This window comes from Desarmillaria tabescens (assembly GCF_030435595.1).
Source record: "Desarmillaria tabescens strain CCBAS 213 chromosome Unknown EV420scaffold_188, whole genome shotgun sequence".
Lineage (NCBI taxonomy): Eukaryota > Fungi > Basidiomycota > Agaricomycetes > Agaricales > Physalacriaceae > Desarmillaria > Desarmillaria tabescens.
The window spans coordinates 43,463-61,256 of record NW_026848487.1 but is presented as its reverse complement, the minus strand read 5'-3'; the positions used below and the strand labels follow the sequence as shown (position 1 = coordinate 61,256).

At 48.3% G+C, this 17,794-nt stretch overlaps 4 protein-coding genes across 4 annotated transcripts; all 4 read right to left on the bottom strand.

Annotated features, from left to right (window-relative positions):
- Window positions 1-2,612: 2,612 nt before the first annotated feature.
- On the bottom strand, window positions 2,613-5,105 carry EV420DRAFT_399673 (cytochrome P450). Its single transcript, XM_060481975.1, has 12 exons — window positions 4,993-5,105; window positions 4,448-4,931; window positions 4,072-4,396; window positions 3,867-4,015; window positions 3,695-3,810; window positions 3,527-3,646; window positions 3,287-3,476; window positions 3,150-3,231; window positions 2,971-3,096; window positions 2,909-2,919; window positions 2,730-2,859; window positions 2,613-2,661 (listed from the first exon to the last, which is right to left on the bottom strand). Exons 2-12 carry the CDS (start codon window positions 4,641-4,643, stop codon window positions 2,625-2,627), a joined length of 1,482 nt encoding a protein of 493 aa, XP_060321734.1. The 5' UTR covers window positions 4,644-4,931; window positions 4,993-5,105; the 3' UTR covers window positions 2,613-2,624.
- Window positions 5,106-6,135: 1,030 nt separating this feature from the next.
- EV420DRAFT_1682989 (cytochrome P450) lies at window positions 6,136-8,142 on the bottom strand (the record flags this gene model as incomplete). Its single annotated transcript, XM_060479239.1, has 12 exons — window positions 6,136-6,260; window positions 6,320-6,449; window positions 6,500-6,510; window positions 6,561-6,686; window positions 6,743-6,824; window positions 6,881-7,070; window positions 7,121-7,134; window positions 7,192-7,297; window positions 7,346-7,461; window positions 7,520-7,668; window positions 7,725-8,056; window positions 8,098-8,142. The coding sequence occupies 12 exons, from the start codon at window positions 8,140-8,142 to the stop codon at window positions 6,179-6,181; spliced, it is 1,383 nt and encodes a 460-aa protein (XP_060321733.1). The 3' UTR covers window positions 6,136-6,178.
- Window positions 8,143-8,279: 137 nt separating this feature from the next.
- EV420DRAFT_1771095 (cytochrome P450) lies at window positions 8,280-11,032 on the bottom strand. Its single transcript, XM_060481086.1, has 15 exons — window positions 10,713-11,032; window positions 10,393-10,657; window positions 10,315-10,341; window positions 10,014-10,261; window positions 9,810-9,958; window positions 9,639-9,754; window positions 9,485-9,590; window positions 9,417-9,430; window positions 9,278-9,369; window positions 9,179-9,246; window positions 9,040-9,121; window positions 8,857-8,982; window positions 8,794-8,804; window positions 8,614-8,743; window positions 8,280-8,558 (listed from the first exon to the last, which is right to left on the bottom strand). Exons 2-15 carry the CDS (start codon window positions 10,636-10,638, stop codon window positions 8,477-8,479), a joined length of 1,497 nt encoding a protein of 498 aa, XP_060321732.1. The 5' UTR covers window positions 10,639-10,657; window positions 10,713-11,032; the 3' UTR covers window positions 8,280-8,476.
- An 811-nt stretch (window positions 11,033-11,843) lies between these two features.
- EV420DRAFT_1488661 (uncharacterized protein) lies at window positions 11,844-16,189 on the bottom strand (the record flags this gene model as incomplete). The annotated part of the gene is made up of 7 exons (XM_060470637.1): window positions 11,844-13,285; window positions 13,338-13,393; window positions 13,425-13,495; window positions 13,546-13,659; window positions 13,718-14,227; window positions 14,278-15,719; window positions 15,751-16,189. 7 exons carry the CDS (start codon window positions 16,187-16,189, stop codon window positions 11,844-11,846), a joined length of 4,074 nt encoding a protein of 1,357 aa, XP_060321731.1.
- Between the last annotated feature and the right edge of the window lie 1,605 nt (window positions 16,190-17,794).

Here is a 17,794-nt window from a genome sequence, read left to right as displayed (position 1 = left end):
TGCAGAGTTCCAATCTAGGTCTGGGTTATCGACGTGACGTGGTTCAAAAGATGGGTGACACCCACCGGACCAACACATTCTCTCCTTGAAACAACGTCAGCTTACGTGGCGGGGTAGGGGTAGTAGATAATAACAAACCTTCCCGTGTAGAATGATAACTGCTCTGGTAACTTCGGACGTGTTGAGGCCGGTGGTTTGGTAGACAGGCTAACACGAGGTTGAGTCACTCGCCCCGACAAGGGAATCAAAAGCAAGAAGGAAGTACAAGATATGCTTCTAGCTCTTCATCCACAACCCAATCGGGATGCGCGGTGGCGTCAATGACATCTGGGAACGACTGCCAGCCGTCATCAACCGACCCATCGACAATTGGTTCAGTATTATGCTGCTGAGCAACCGTGATACAGAAGAGCCAAACGAGGACAAGGATGGTTGAGAAAAACATGGGATGGGGAGGGGGCGCTTCGATGTAGAGGGCTCCTCTGTAGAACTCGAATTTATGGCTTCGTATAACCGAATAGAAAACGAACGGAACTCTGTAGACGTCCTAAGTATTAGTTACCAAACCCGTTCACGACTCTTCTTGTCCTGAAACGGGTGTGTTCGTAGTAACGCTGCTAGAAGAACCAACGGCACAAATGTACGTGTGCAGTTCTCCATCGCCATCACCGTCTCCTTCGATGATAACGGTTTCAATACTATGAAATTTGATACATACCGCACTTTCACCACTTTGCCCAGGTTTTGCGCCGAGCTTCACTGCTCCGTGCTACCAAGAAAATTGAATCGGGCCCGTCTTCGAGGTGTTCTGTAAATCCTTCATCCACACAATCTCAAAGTGATCGTCCTGGCTAAGACCCGGGGATTCTCAGGTCCCAGCGGATATCACCCGTGTTCTGTTTAGGCCCACGAGAAGCACGCTGGATGTACTTCGTATAGGAAAACTGAGTGAACACCGAACCGCCGGCTGGGCTCTGGAAAGGACGCGGAAGTGACGAGGCACATCCATGCCTACTTGCTCAGGGCATTTTCAGGCTCTATCATCGGCGGAGGAGGTTGAACCATAGCGAATACTGCTCGCGAATGAATGAAGTGAAAGGCACTAATACTCGGAGACTGCACGTGGGGCCGCCGGAAATTATTTTCGTATCATGGGAGTTGAAGATTTCGACGCGAAAGACCGGGTTAGCTTCCAGAATCAACGACAAAGTGGGCGACACGGTGCAACGCAATGAAAGAAGCCAAAGGATGACAACAAAGTTTCGATGCTTGAGCTGTGTACGTAGAATATAGGGTGGGTGGACACGAATATTCGTATGCATGTAGAGCATGGAAGGATGAAGGAGCTGGAAAAGGTTAGGTTGATTGGGGTGGGTCACTGAGCGGCTCAATTGACAGCGATTGTCAAGCTTCCGAACGAGGATACAGCTTAAAAAAGTCTTTGACGGCGGTCTTCTTCGACACTGACCTGGATGTTCCGCAGTCTTTTTCTGTTGCATCCTGATATTGACATACCGGTCCTCCTGGGATGTACTTTACGATATATCTTCCATTTCTTGAATCTTACCTCCTCTCCATGTGCGGGATCACTCAGTGCCAAGATTCGTAATATGTACCCCTTGAGAGTAATCAGAAGGCTCTGAGCAGTCGGGAATAGACAGCCCGGTGGGTAGAATATGTAACACGGGGCCCACCGCAGCTGCAAGCTCGTCCCGGATACGTTGTTAGAGTACGTCTCTTTTCGGTTTTGACCCGAAGCCCTGCCCAAGGGTCCTTCATGTGGAAAGGATACCCGTGCGGCGAGAAGAAGGAGATATCAACCAGCCTTGGACCAGCCCGTGGTAGACATCAGAAGAAACCAGTGTCGTTTCACAAAACAACGTACCTGCTGCAAAGTATGGGAAATATGACTTGACTTTCTGGCACAGATACCTATGAAGAGTCAAGACAATAATGACGATTCAAGAGGTTTCAAGTTGGAAGCTGCGGCTCCGGAAGTATCCTGCCGCCGGCATGGCGCGGTTATATGGACCGGGATACCGGGACGGCGGCAGCGGGTTGATAGCCCGCTCTCAACAATATCAACCTGATCGTTTGTCAGTATAATCGTGGCGGACTCTTGGAAACCTTCCCTTATGAGAGAAATAGTTGCACAAAGAATTAATCAATCGCCACAGAATTGGAGTATGTGCATGTGGGTACAGAGAGAAAGTGGGAAGCTCGGTGGGAGAACTTCAAGAAGGCAAAGAATAGGGTGTTATAGGCTGATCCATCACTAATGAAAAAGAACTCGCATTCCACAACTTTCCAGCTTGTGAATTAAGATTGGCTTGAAGCACAAAGAAGGTTCAAAGTGAAGGCCCGTCATGACACGTAAATATCATTTACTTTGTCAAGGCATTAACATGCTTCTGTCAGAGCTTTCATATTTGAGAATCCTGATTGAATCCATCAGGATAAGGATCATTCATAGAGATTGGACAATCAGTATCAGCAGTACATACTACAAACGGAAGGACGCTGGCTCGGGAAATAGTTCTTCGGTGGAGGCTATGGTTAGATCAATCGGCACTCATTGTTAATCGAACCGTTCTTCGTTAATGAGTCCTAAAAACTTCTCACTTCTAGCTTCGATTCTGCACTTGAACGGCCGTCGGATGGCTGAAAGAAAATCAAAGGCGAAGACGCAGTGAGGAATCAATCCAAGACTCATGAAGCCGATTTCTTACCTGATAGTCCCTGCGGTGTGTTCCGTGTCCGGTTCAAGTGTAATACCATCTTCAGAACATTTCGAGATGGTGAAGGCCGACAGCGCCATTGCACACGAAATAAATATGGACGCGTCAGCTAGGACTCTACCTGGATCCCGCATCAGTATGCATATTAATCACGAGCTGCGAAATTGTACCTGGGCAAATCCTGCAGAGGCTTATGAGGAATCAATAGAATACATCCGAGCAGAGGACTTACCGTCGTCCGAATCCAAACGCTAATTTATGAGGATCAAATTCCGGCTCCTTGCTTTCCGTTCGGATGAATCTCTCTGGCTTGAATTCGAATGGTTGATCATATACCGCAGGATCGTGAAGCATTTTCCTGTAGGTGATACGCCATGAGGCTACGTTTCAGACAGATTGGCATTTTCATACCAGATGTTCGCATAGACCAAAGAACCCTTAGGAATGAAATAGCCGAATTGAACATCATCTTCAGTAACGCAATGGGGAAGGCCTAAGGGTGAAAGGTCGGTGAGAAATCAGGCAAAGTGAGTAAATTTAATTCCGACCTGCAGGTCCTACGGCGTGCCATCTGGTAACTTCGAGCGCTAGTGCATTGACATACGGGAGGCGTTCCCTATCGTCGAATCGTGGTAGCCTATCATCCCCAATCACTGCGTCGATCTCCGCTTGTGCTTTCGCCTGAATCTCAGGATACAGAAGCATTGCTTTGAAGAAGGCGTAAATAGCTGCAACAGTCTGAACCCGTGGTCAGACTAAACATTAAATGATAAGAACACAAATCCTACAGTATCAGCCCCACCAGCGTATAGAGTTGCTGCGAGCCATTTGATATCGTACTCTTCCTCGGCAGTCACGCCCTTTCCAAGATGGCTGGAGGTCAGGGAATGACGAGCCGTTCCAGCCGCCTATGCATCCTTAAGCGACAATTCGACAGAACACGTTATTTCACCCACCATTTCTTGCTTTACATAGTTATATGGCTTTTCCACGAATTCGTTTAAGGTTGAAGCCCACTCTCGAGCGGTCCGTTTGAATCCAGCCCCCGGGAACCAGTCTGGAATGTGGGTTACTAGAACACGGTACGTCTTAGATGCGGAGAGAGATGTAGGGTGAGAAAATGCCTACAGATTGGAATAAGGTTGGCTAAGAAACCGCCCGAAGCCGTTGAAAGGGAAAATTGGTTCATTGTTCGTTCTGCGAGCTCTATGAAGGGATCGTTGTCTTCTTGAGTCACGTATCCATGTGAGATTTGCAGAATTATGGATCCGGCAGTCCTTATTACGCGTTAATTATCAGTGTCAATAATTACAGATAAACTAAATTCACTCACTTTCGGATATGTTCAGAAAGTCCTTCAGGTCTAATGAAGATTCTCTTCAAAGAGCGACGCATCTCTGACTCTAACATCGGCAGAAATTGATTCATGGTTGCGTTATTGCCGAAAAGCTGATGCGCTAAGCGACGATGGTTACGAAAACGTGCACCATAAGGCATAAGAGCCAGGGAGTTTCTCCACCCGACGAGCTCGCCACCCATACCAACAACTGGTCTATCAGAGTAGATAGAACTTTTCTTGTCAAGTATACTGATAGCCATCTGAGCCGAATTTATGACAACCAGGCGCCGACCAAGGATGGAGACCGAAACTATATCGCCTGATAGAACCTGAGTAAACAGTATTCTTGGTCTGCTGATAATACACATACCGTATTTCTCTCCCCATTTAGCGAAGGTGAGCCATTCCTTCTCAGAGGGCATGTCAAGAAGGTTCCCAATAAGCGGGAGTCCTCTAGGGCCTGGAGGAAAGGGCGCATCACGGTTGTTTCTGCGGAAGAGGTACCACAGAAAGACCAGGTCGGCAAGTGCAATAGCAATGTCAAGAAGAATAAGAGAGCTGAGCATTCTGCAAAGGAGGTCGCTTGATGATATTCGAGATGAAAGTCCATCCTTTTAAGTGCACGACTCATTCCAAGAAATTCCCGTCGGTCGTATTGAGATCCTAAACTAGGCTATCAGAAGACAACACAAAGCGCCAGAGATTTTTCTCCATTGATGGTGGAAAGGCACCTGCGGAGCGGCAGTCGTATGGCTCCGAGTCTTGTTAGGCCATAATATCGTGTGACATGTTGCTTTATATGTCTAATGTTGACCACATGAAGGACAAGAACATGAAGAATGACGCTCATAATTCTAGTAGACGGCGGTGGGATTAGTCCACACTGAGTAACTTCAAATTCTCATTGGTACAAACCGTTGAGTTAGGCTCGTGAAACTGGCGCTAATACGCAGTCCGGATCTCAACTCGTATCAATACTCCACGGAATTCGAAGAGACATTTAGGTCCGTCTCAGTCGGAATTAGGCTATCCGCGGGCACAGCTCGAGAAGAAGAAAAAAACTTGCTTGGACCGTGGAAGATAGATCTAAAAACGATCGCCTATTGAGTTTGGCAGTTTACTCACTTTGTGCACAGCCACGGTGCGTCAGGAACAAAAATAGGAAGTCTGTTAATTTCGTCTTTAGGTCTTCAAATTCCACAACGGCGTGGCCTGGCAGGACATGAGCGTCACTTGGTGAGTGAAGTGTGCCCAATATCATATACGATCGTCTACTATAATGGTCTCAGTTCATCTTCAGGGCTAGTGTTGTAACATATTTTGGGGGGCCGCCGATCTCAACTGAGAACAGCGCGCGGGGCTTAGTGTCCAGCAGTGTGGGTGCCCAGACCTATAAATCCGCTGTACATGGCAAGGAGTTACTGATGCCGGCTCAACGAATAGATAAGATGGCAGATATCCTTTTAGGTACATCTAGTCTCGAGGCATCAGGGAGAATAATGATCCAGAAGTTTGTGAACTTGATGGGCGTTCGGCGTTTCTTTGATGGACTACACGGAGCTTGCTGACAGCCTGAATGCTTACAAGATACAGCGAACTGGAGCAGTGTTTCTCTTTATCGGAGAAAAAGACCCCGTACCCCGTAGAATTTAAATAGTCACAAAGCAACTTTCGGGACAACAGTTTAGTGGTGAGAAGATTTGTGACATGCGTCGAATGAGTATCGAATGCTTTTGATGGAATACACGGGGGGAACTTGCTGACAACCTCAATGGTCAAGATGCAGTGAATTCCAGAAGCTATGTAGCTAACTCCACCTTGATCAAAAAAAGGATAGACGGATGTTGACTTGGCCGACATATTCCCTGTGGAACTGGCAAATTCACTGCAAAGTGAAGGCCCGCCACGACATGTAATCATGTAATGGATATCATCCACTTTGTCTTGACTTTGTCGACGCGTTAGCATGCTTCTGTTGGAGTTTGAGAATTTGAGAATCCCGGTTGAAGCATCACTCAATACACGCAAACAGAAAAAAGGTTGGTTTGGGAAATAGTTCTTCAATTGACGGAGATGTGATTACATCAACGACGTTCATTCCTCAATCAACTCTTTCTTCGTTGATAAGTCCTAAAGCCTTCTCGCTCCTAACTTTGATTGCACACTTGAACGGCGTCGGATGGCTGGATAAAAACGAGAGACACATTGAGAACTACTATACACAACGAAGCTGTTTTCTTACCCGACAGCACCCGCGGTATGCTCTGTGTCCAGTTCGAATACAACACCATTTTCAGAGTATTTCGAAATGGTGAAGACCGATAACACCATAGCACATGAAATAAATATGGAGGCGTCAGCTAAGACTCTACCTGGAACCTGCGTCAATATGAATCTAAAACACAAGAATGAGAAATTATACCTGGGCAAATGCTGTGAAATGCTATGATAAATCAAATTGGTGGTTCCAACAGAGAACTCACCGCCGTCCAAATCCAAACGCCACTTTATGAAGATCAAATTCTGGCTCCTTGCTTTCTGTTCGAATAAATCTCTCCGGCTTGAATTCGAATGGTTGATCATATACCGCAGGATCGTGAAGCATTTTCCTGTCAGTTATATGCCTTATGAGACTAGGTTTCACACAAGATTGATATCCTCATACCAGATGTTCGCATAGACCATGGAACCCTTGGGTATAAAATAACCGAATTGAACATCATCCTCAGTAACGCAATGAGGAAGGCCTAAGTGTGCAATGATGGTGAGAATCCAGGAAAATGTGGATGTATTCAATACTGACCTGCAGGTGCAACGGTATGCCATCGGGAGACCTCGAGCGCTAGTGCATTGACATACGGGAGGCGCTCCCTGTCATCGAATCGTGGTAGCCTGTCATCCCCAATCACCGCGTCGATCTCTGCTTGTGCTTTGGCCTGAATCTCAGGATACAGAAGCATTGCTTTGAAGAAGACGTAAATAGCTGCAACAGTCTAAACCTATGGTCAGACCAAACGTTGAATGATGAGAACACAAATCCTACAGTATCAGCCCCACCTATAGAGAATGGGTAAGCACTCTTAGAAGGTTTTACTTAATGAACAATTTACTGACCGGCATATAGAGATGCTGCAAGCCATTTGATATCGTACTCTTCTTCGGCAGTCACGTCCTTTTCAAGATGGCTGGAGGTCAGGGAATGACGAGCCGTTCCAGCCGCCTATGCATCCTTAAGCGACAATTCGACAGAGCACGTTAATCCACCCACCATTTCTTCCTTCACATAGTTATGTGGTTTTTCCACCAATTCGTTTAGGGTTGAAGCCCACTCTCGAGCGGTCCGTTTGAATCCCGCCCCCGGAAACCAATCTGGGATGTGGGTTACTAGAACATGGTGCGTCTTAAATGCGGAGAGAGAGATGTAGGGTGAGAAAATGCCTACAGATTGGAATAATATTGGCTAAGAAACTGCCCGAGGCCACTGCAAGAGAAAACTGGTTCACTGTTCGTTCCGCCAGCTCCACGAATGGGTCATTCTCTTCTTGAGTCACGTACCCATGTGAGATTTGCAGAATTATGGCACCGGAAGTCCTTATTGCGCGTTATTTATCAGTGCTGCTACTTCCAGATTAGCTGGATTGGCTTACTTTCGGATATGTTTGGAGAGTCCTTCAGGTCCCGTAAAGGTCCTCTTTAAAGAACGTCGCGTCTCGAACTCTAACATCGGCAGAAATTGATTCATGGTCGCGTTGTTGCCGAAGAGCTGATGTGCTAATCTACGGTAGTTGCGGAAACGGGCCCCATAAGGCATAAGAGCGAGGGTGTTTTTGTACCCGACGAGCTCGCCCATCCCGACGACTGGTCTATCGGAGTAGATAAAACTTTTCTTGTCAAGTATACTGATAGCCATCTGAGCCGAATTTATGACAACCAGGCGCCGACCAAGGATGGAGACCGAAACTATATCGCCTGATAGAACCTGAGTAAACAGTATTCTTGGTCTGCTGATAATACACATACCATACTTCTCTCCCCATTTAGCGAAGGTGAGCCATTCCTTCTCATAGGAAGACGGACATATGGTATATTAATGGATCTTTTCGAGCACCACGGAAGATGATGACGAGATATATCGAAGAGAAGAAATGAAAATCGCTAGCGCTCCGCCTGGACCACTCAGTTCGTGACAAGACGTGATGTGAGTGTTGTTGTTTGATGGAGTACACGAGCGGAGCTTGTTGCTAGTATGTATGCTTACAAGAAGTGACAAGATGTTGTGAATTTCAGAAGCAATAGCCGCAAGATGTGAAGATAATTTCACCTCTGCAACAAAAAGGCGCAGAAACTGACTTTGCTGAGCATATTCTCTGAGGAGTTGGCGGAGTGACTACTTTATTTCTCATGCAATTATTTCCTCGTCAATAAGCTCCAATGCCTTCCTGCTCCTAGCTTTGATAGTACACTTGAACGGAGAGGGATGGCTGCGGGAGAATGATGAGAAACATTCAGAGTTGATGATATTCGAGACCTTCATACCTGATAGTCCCTGCTGTATGATCGGTGTCGGGCTCGAACACAATGCCGTTTTCAGAATACTTTGAAATGTCGAAAACCGCCAGCACCATAGCGCAGGAAATGAAAATAGAGGCGTCTGCTAGTACCTTTCCTATATTAAGGGTCAGCACGGGTTATGGAGGCCGGCCTAACCGGTCGTACCAGGGCAAATCCTGCATAAATAATCAGGCTAATAGTTCTCGATTGTACCAATAAAAGACCCACCGACGACCAAATCCAAACGCTATTTTGTAGGGATCGAGTTCGGATTCTTTGTTGTCCGTTCGAATAAATCGGTCTGGATTGAACTTGAATGGTTCATTGTATACCGTAGGGTCGTGAAGCATTTTCCTATGGACCACAAGGAAGAATTAGACAAGGTCTCCAACGAAGTCCACATCCTCATACCAGATGTTCGCCAAGATCACGGTACCCTTGGGAATAAAATAACCGAATTGAACATCATCCTCCGATGCACAATGAGCAATTCCTAGAAAGAGCAAGGCAGTGAATATCCGGGGAAATCAACTATGCATCCAGTACTGACCTGTTGGTCCTACGCTGTGCCATCGGGTGACTTCAAGAACTAGAGCATTGACATACGGGAGGCGTTCTCTGTCGTCGAAGCGAGGTAATCGATGATCACCGAATCACGGCGTCGATCTCTGCTTGTGCTTTGGCCTGAACTTCAGGGTACAGAACCATGGCTTTGAAGAAAGCATAAATGGATGAAACGGTCTAATCCACGATCAGACCAAATATTGATAGAGAAAGACAAATCCTACAGTATCGGCCCCACCTATAGAGACTGGGTGAGGATTTTCAGGTGGTTATAATTGATAGGTGTACTGACCGGCGTATAGAGATCCTGCAAGCCATTTGATATCAGATTCGTCCTCTGCACTCACTCCACCTTCGAGCTGACTCGAAGTAAAAGAAGGACGAGCGTTTCCAGCAGCCTATACGTCTTTCAGACGCTGCTCGGTATAAAGCACTATTCCGCTGACCATTTGCTGTTTTACATAAGTATGCGGCCTTTCCACAAAATCACTTAGCGTTGACGCCCACTCTCGAGCGGTCCGCTTGAATCCAGCTCCGGGAAGCCATTCTGGGACGTGGCGTACTAGGTATGGCGCATCTCAGTTGTGAAGAGAACCTGAGAATGAGTCAAGACTTACAGGTTGGAATAAGATTGACTAGAAAGCTACCAGGAGTCATCGAGAGAGAAAATTGATCCATATTCTTTTCAGCTAGCTTAACAAACGGATCATTCTCTTCTTGTATAGTGTATCCATGCGAGATCTGCAGAATGATGGCTCCTGCAGTCCTTACACGTCGAACATCAGCATCATGACCAATGGAGACACAAGAAAATAACATACTTCCGGATATATGCAGGGAGCTCATCAGGCTTATCAGAGATTCTCTTCAGAAAACGATGTGTCTCAAGCTCCACCATTGGCAGAAACTGTTTTATAGCGGCATTATTTCCTAATAGCTGATGCGCTAGGCGACGCTGGTTCCGAAGACGCGCACCATAAGGCATAAGACCTAGCGAATGCTTCCACCCGACGAGCTCACCAGCCCATCGCGACAAGTGGCCTATCCGAGTAAATAGAGCTTTTCTTATCTAGCATGGAAACCGCCATCTGAGGCTGAATTTATCCATGACTATACGCGCACCAAGAATTGAAACTGATGCGATGTCGCCTTAGTAAAACGCTGTGAGCAGAGTTACCAACATTTTACTAGACAACGTACCATATTTTTCCCCCCATTTAGCGAAGGTAAGCCATTCTTTCTGGAGACGGCATGTCGAGAAGGATTCCCGATAAGAGGGAGTCCTCTGGGTCCAGGAGGAAATGGCGCAGTACGACGAGTACGCCGAAAGAAGCGCCAAGCAAAAATCAAACCGATAAGGACAATGGAAATATCAAGAGTGCGGATAGAGCTAAACATTCTAGTGGGTTGTATGCCTGCTTGTGACCGAGAGGGAGGACCGAACATTTTATACGCGCTTGAAAACCTTAAAAGAGAATTTGCCACCCTTTTCAATCAGCAGGAACGGTGTATCAACCTACCATGGCAAGAACAAGTTTACGTTTGAGAAAGCGTCCGGATCCTAACTTGACGCTAAAACAGAACCATGTGGGTAAGGTCCACGTAGATCCGAGTCCTCTGAAACCCTTTCATATTGTGCGAGGTCCCATCTCATCCGTTTTCCTCATTACGACAGTGGACGGCCAAATCGGAGCGAGGAGGTAAGGAAAACGCGGAGCCACGCTCCCTATCCATACAAAACATGATCTGAGTTAGAGAATAAAGGGAGCGCCTATTTATATGGAGCGATAATGACCGAGAATGAGGGATAAGAAAAATTTGGCGCGAGTACCGTTCAAATTTGGACGCCGCTTGCACAGCCACATATCTCGCAGCTAAAAGTTTACTAAATTTGAAGTTCGTACTTCCGGCCCCGCAATGAGTGCGATCTACCCCCAAATTAATTAGCCTTATTTATGAGCAACACCTTCAAGTTAGTATTGTCCCCGGGCTGCCGATTCGCGCGGCTGTGTCCCCTGAGTAGCAGTCCGACTGCTGTTACAAGAATTCTGCGCAACCATCATGACAGAAGGGATTTTCGAGGATGGAGTACTTAAGCTGAATATCTATCTCTATCCTGATGAGAAATGACCTCAGCCTAAGATAAGCAAAGGGGAAGACACAAGTACGATGCTTAACAACCAGGAATGATCAATGGCTACCAAAGCTGGATATTGTTTTATTCCCACTGTGACTAACCCACAACTACACAAGATCTGATTTGACTACGTTTGCATGCATCAATGATTGAAATTGAGGGCGAAAGGAAAGCAATCTATAGGGTTGGAACCTGCGACTAAACTATAAAAAGACAGCAAATGCAAGTAAGGACTGACAAAATGCGGAAAAGACTCCAGCGACCAACAAACAAAATTGGTATAGTTAGGTGCAATGATTAATTCTTGAATCCGCAGGTAATAGAGTTGTATAAGGGAAGGAGTGTGCTGGTGACCAGAGCGTCAATGAATAGTCCTCTGAAAGACGAGTGCATAGGATAATGGATGGTCGAGAAAGATGCATACAAATTCGGTTCAGCTTTTGCAGAATAATAGCCCTATGGAAAACGTCGACAGGATAGATTAGAAAAAGAAACGATGAGAACCGCCGGCGGTCTATTGGGGTTGCGGTTGACGAGGAGACGAGAACAGCGAGAACACCTTCTCCGCGTTCTCCTTGTACTTCTTTAGCTTTTTGTTCTTCTTCTCTGGCCCGTCAGACTTTGTAGCCTCTGACGCACTGAGTGGATCCGGATTACCCGAATCAGCGCCGTTTACCGACTGGTCTGAGAGGCTCTGATTACCGACCGACGCCGCCGACTCCTTCGACTTCAACGAATGCGAGCCAACCATAGAGCTCGACATTGACGGCGACGGCGTCAATAACCCCGCACTCGACGAAGCAGACAACGTAGCAGAAGCTGATTGGCTCATCGACTTGCCAGACTTGCCGGAATACGACGACGGTGGAGACTTGGGTCGCAAGAACTGCCGAGGGTGTTTGCGGAACGTCAATCCTTGGTTCCTTCCTCTCCGCTGCGTTGGACTCGGAGATTCAACAGTAGTGTCTGTCGAGGCTTTCGAAACACCAGAGAAGGACCTTCCCACGGACCGGTGCGATGGCGTCGATGCCTTGCGGAACACCGCCAATCTGTATCGATCCACAACTCCCCGGGCAAAGTAACTCGTGCCCTTGGTTCCATTCCGGTCCTCGCCATCCCCCGCTTCGACAAAGTCCCAATCATCATCCTCATCATCATCGAACCTGTCTGTGGCTGTATCTTCATCGCCACCATCGGAAAGGTATCGGTCTAGAGCGGGGACACCTGATTTTTCTCTGCGGGGAGCACGCGAGACACGGTTGTTGGCCTTTGGTGCCGGCTTTGAAGGCGGTTGGAGCTTGACTCGGACGTCCTTTTCGGCGTCTAAATCTTTGCTCTTCCGGGGTTTGGCCTCTGGCGGCTGAGGCGTAGGCTCGGGAGTAGGTTCCACATGTTCTTCTGCGCGCGGTGGAGAGGGTGCCACAGGCGATTGTGGTAGAGGAGGGAGCATCGATATGTCATCGGCTGGTAACAGCACCGGACGAGCTTCAGGCGTTTTCGGTTCTCCTAGATCTACCTCCGCCTCATCGGTAACCATGTCTGCCGCAGGCTTGGGCGTTTCAGGCTCGAGAACAGGTTCAATAACGGAAGTAACCTCCTCCGGCTCCAACTCCTCCTCGTCCGTCTCACTCTCACTGCTAGACACTTCTACTTCGTCACCCTCATCATCAATGACAACAGAGTGCCGGCCTTTGAAGGAGTATCCATCAAAGACATCGACAGAATCATCTTCAGGCTGTGACTGCGGAGCTATTGACGAACTGCGTGACTGTGATGGGGTAGTGTTGGTCTCCTCTCCATCCGTTCGATCTGTGTCCGTCTGCTCGTGTTCTTGATCATCATCCGTCTGCTCGTTCTCGTTGAATTCATCAAGAACAGGCTCCATGTCAAGGAAAGTATCGTCAAAGTTCTGCGTATCACTAGCATTTAAGGGGTCGATGGGTGGAATGTAAGGGGCTGTGAACAAGGAAGTTAGCTGATAGCTCAACACCCAGAAAAACGAACGAACGTATATAGCGCTTGTAATACACGTGAGACCAGTCTCTGTCATGATGTATTAACTGCCTGGTCCATTAATAAAAACAATCAAGCCTACATCATCGAGAAGTAAGGATGCCGCTTTATCCGAGGCTCGCAAATACGAAGCCCAGGATTGCGTTGCAGAAGCTGTATGTTCCCATGAGTATGAAAAGAAGCCTCAAACGCATATAACTGACACCGCGAATCAAACTCTTCGTGTCTTGATCAATCGCCCTGTCATCAGGGAAATGAAGGTCGTCTTGCAGCACTCGCACATACATGTCGGCATGGTTGTTCGCCCAGAAGGGTGTCTAAGCGTCCACGACTCAGGAACCGTTCGCACGGGAAGAACAGACCAAGAGTACTCACAATACCAGTCAACATTTCATACAACATCGTTCCGAAGCTCCACCAGTCAATCTCATAGCTGTAAGACAAACCCTGAATGACTTCTGGAGCAAGGTACTCCGCCGTCCCACAGAATGTGGCAGTACTATCGTTCTGTCCTACCGACGGACCAGGCCATCCAGCAGCAAGCTCGCCGCCCTTCTCCATCTTCATCCATGGAGGGGTTGGCGGCTGAGACGGCCCTGAAGAAGCGGAGTAAAATTCGCCACGAGAGCCGGAAGGCGTAGGAGGCGCGGTTGCGGCAGTGGAGTGTCTCGGGAACTCTTTCGACAGGCCAAAGTCGGTGAGGACGATATGCCCATCAGAGCCAATGAGGATGTTCTCAGGCTTGAGATCACGGTAGATGACTCCCGCTGCATGCAGACCTTCAACACCCTCTACAATTTCGGCAGCGTAGAACCGAGCACGATCCCGACCTAATCGACCCCATCGCGCTAATTGGGTAGCCAGATCACCACCAGGGTGGAAGTCCTTAGGAGGAAATTAAGAAGCGATCGAAAACAACAACAGTTAATACTCACCATGACCAAGAAAAGGTTCTCTTTATCATGGAAACTCCACCACAATTTGACCACAAAGGGATCCTTCGCTTCTGCAGCCATTTTCTTCAAGACGGCCTGTTCTGTGAGCGTATGCTGCAGCTCCTGATGGGCTAGCACATGCCGCTTCGTGATCGCCTTCAAGGCATATAAGTCCTGCGTCGACTTGTGCCTCACAAGGAGGACCTTCCCAGCACATCCTTTCCCAAGAACCCGCATCATCTCAAAGTCGTCAATAATAACCTTCCTTTGCGACTTTTTCTTCTGCGCGGGGTCAATGGACATAGATCGCTTCTTTCGCGTACGTCTACGGCCAATATGCTCTTCCTTCGTCGATACGGAAGACTCGTCGTCGCCTGTTTCTGTCTGGGAAGAAGTGCCGTCTTGGTTCGATGTCGACGACGTATACGTTCGAACAAGACGTCTCGACTTGTCGGGGTCTGCGGAACGTGAACGGGGTATGCGATTCATGGATCCGTCTAATACAGGCGTTTTCGGAGCATCGTCCTCAGAGGGACGGGTAGTCTCCATTTCTACAGTCACCTGTTGCTGCTCGTTCGGAGTAACGGGTGGCTCGGCGGCTGGTACTGTCAACGTCGTAGCCTCGTTTTCGACGGGCACAGAAACAGCGTCGCATGTACATTCCTCCTTCTGCTCCGGATCTTTCCCCTCAGACGTCACACCACCTTCATCGCCTACAGTCTCGTGGTTAGGGTCCTGGTTCGGAAGCTTCTCATCGTGTGCGCTTCCATTTTCTATTGGGCCCTCCGAATCACGAATACTTGGCATGGTGTTTTCTTTGTCCTTCGTCAACCCCACATGAGCAGCAAGATCAGACCTAACATGCTTGATAGCTCGCTCAACACGGACACTCTCCAAGTCGTCCGTGCGAACGCGGACAAAACGCTTCCACACGCGTGCCTGGCGCAGCGAAGGGGTGTTTGAGATGGTCGTCAGGTAAGCTGCGACGGCTGTACTGTTGACCGTGGTGGGAAGGGTGGCGTTGATGGCGCTTGGCGTGAACGACAAAAACGGGTCATTCTTCTCGTTTGACGGAGAGGCGACGGGAGAGGCAATTATTGAACTGGCATTATTGGCACGCCGGGTTGAGTTATTCCGACCACCTTTGCCGGCGGTGGGGGAAGTAAGGCGGGAAAGGGTATTAAGGAATGTTGATTTACGTTTGGGCGCTGCTGCAGCAACAGCAGCAGCAGCGTCAATAGGAAGTGTAGGGAGTTTGGCTCCGGGTAACGATTCACGGAGCTTGCTGTCGAGCTCAACTATCTCCATGGCCGTTCGGGTGAGAGTGATGTTGTGAGTGGGAGCTGCGAGAGAGAGAGAGAGAACGACCGTCAGTAAGCATGCAGGCGGCTCGTCTTTAAAGGAGAAAATCATGCGAATGAAGGGAGGCTGTGGAGAAAACGCTGCAGCAGCCGACAATGAAAGGGAACTCACTCTTTATGTAAAGACTGTATGAACGGGCATCGTGCGGCGATTCCGCAACACTAACGCTCCAAGGGCCGTCCTGGGCGTCAATTCGAACTGGAGCCCGTCGATTTGGAGGAAGATCAGTCGCGGCCAGCATCGTGTTGGTCGAGACGGGATCGGTGCTCACTTTAGGGGTGGTCGCTGCCGCTGGGCTGGTCGGCGAGTCGAGCGAGTCGTTGGATGTAGTAGAAGGTCGTCCTGCAATATGTGCTCTGCCGGCTCCGCTGCTCCTGATGCTGTCGACGCTCCGTCGTGTGAAGGTATGGTGATGGCCGAGCTCGTCAGGCGTGGTGTGAACGTTGGCGTCCCTGTACAACTGGCTGAATCCGAGGACGGTACTGAATTTCTTCCTCGATGCCGGCTCGTCTGCCTTTGACGGTGCCCTCCGACGATATATCTGCGGCATACAATGACGCTCTCTTGGTCACCTTGGATTCCGACGACCAGTGTCGACAGTACGGGTCACCGTTATCTGTGAAAGGATGATATCGAGTAGAGAATGGGGTATTCAGTCCTTTCGGAGGATAGAAAGTAGGATAAGATGGGGGGCGAACCGCAAGAATGCGTGAACGCCACGAGTTTGGCCTCGAGGCAGCAGAAGAATCACTGCGGCGTCAGTCGAACCTGAGTACCGTAGTCACTGAGTATCACAATGACGACAACGGCGGCTGGTACTGAGCAAGACAGTAAGAAATAAAAATGAATGTCGGGGCGCGATGATAAATGAGCAGGGATAAAGTTAGGGAAGGGGCAGTACTGTTGCCCTGCCTTTTTTGGATATTTTCCTACGCCTCAAACGTAATTTAAGAAAATAATTTTCTAACCAAAAAAACAACAAAAATGGTTTATTCCTGTCCCGCGAAGAACATCATGAAGAACATCACAACGTCACTATTTTATCTTAGTGCCATCTCTCAACAGGCAACTCTACTGAAAGATAAGAGCACGACCGCCAAAAAGGCATCCAACGCTCTCCTTTCACACCGAAAATAAGATAACGGCACACAGTGACTTGCGCAATTTCCCGAGCAAAGTTTACCATGTGTAGAGACAAACGGACATGACCAACCTCCTTAGCTGATGATCTAAACGAGAAGACCATCCTGACTTGACGATTGACGCTCCATCTGAAGAGAGCGACCAATGTGGATTCTTGCGGACATACAGGTAAGCTCTTGTTCTGTATACGAAAGCAGTGGAAACCACATAGAAGCCAAGGTCGGATGACGGAGCGTTGGAGGGAGTTGCTAGCCTCGTGAAGCATCGTAGCTTAAAATAGCCGACGTCAGCAACAGAGCTCTCTACCGCCCTGCCGAAGAGACAATCGAGTGTTCCAGCAAGAACGAACAGAATGGAGAGTGCATATCGTTTTGGACCAACTGACAGTACTTCCGCTACACCAAGAAGAGCGGGCCCGACTGTCACAATACAGGCATCGAGACCATAATGGTGCCGCTTTTCGCTTTCGCTATGCTTCGGTCGTATGTCGTCTTGGAAATCAGAAAACGCCCAAAATTTGGGTGATCGGGGTTCCTGGGCGGCCGTGCCGTGTTCCTCTCCAAGGTCGTTTCTTCCTTAATGGTCAATGAAATTCCAACAAAATCCCTCCAAAAGCCAGTTTCATCCCAGCGCGCCTAGATCAGGCATGTTCATATGACAATAATTACGACCATGTCATTTCACACGCGCACACGTGCTTCTGTTTGAACCAAAGCCACAACGATGACCGAACAAACGCAAGCAGAAGACGAGCTGATTGGTAAACTGGACGGGCAAGTCATCCATGCTGACGAGATGGTCTATAAAGATGACGAAGAGAGCGATGAGGCCGAGGAGTCTGACTCAAGCGTGAGTTGTGTGAACACGTCTTGTATAAATAAGCTCGAATCTGATGGTGTGAGATATTTAAGGGGGAGGACGGTGACGGCGAAGACCACGACAGCGGAGATGACGACTCAGAGGATGATGAAGAAGGTCCATGGGTAAGGCCTTCTAACTCGACCTTAATGTA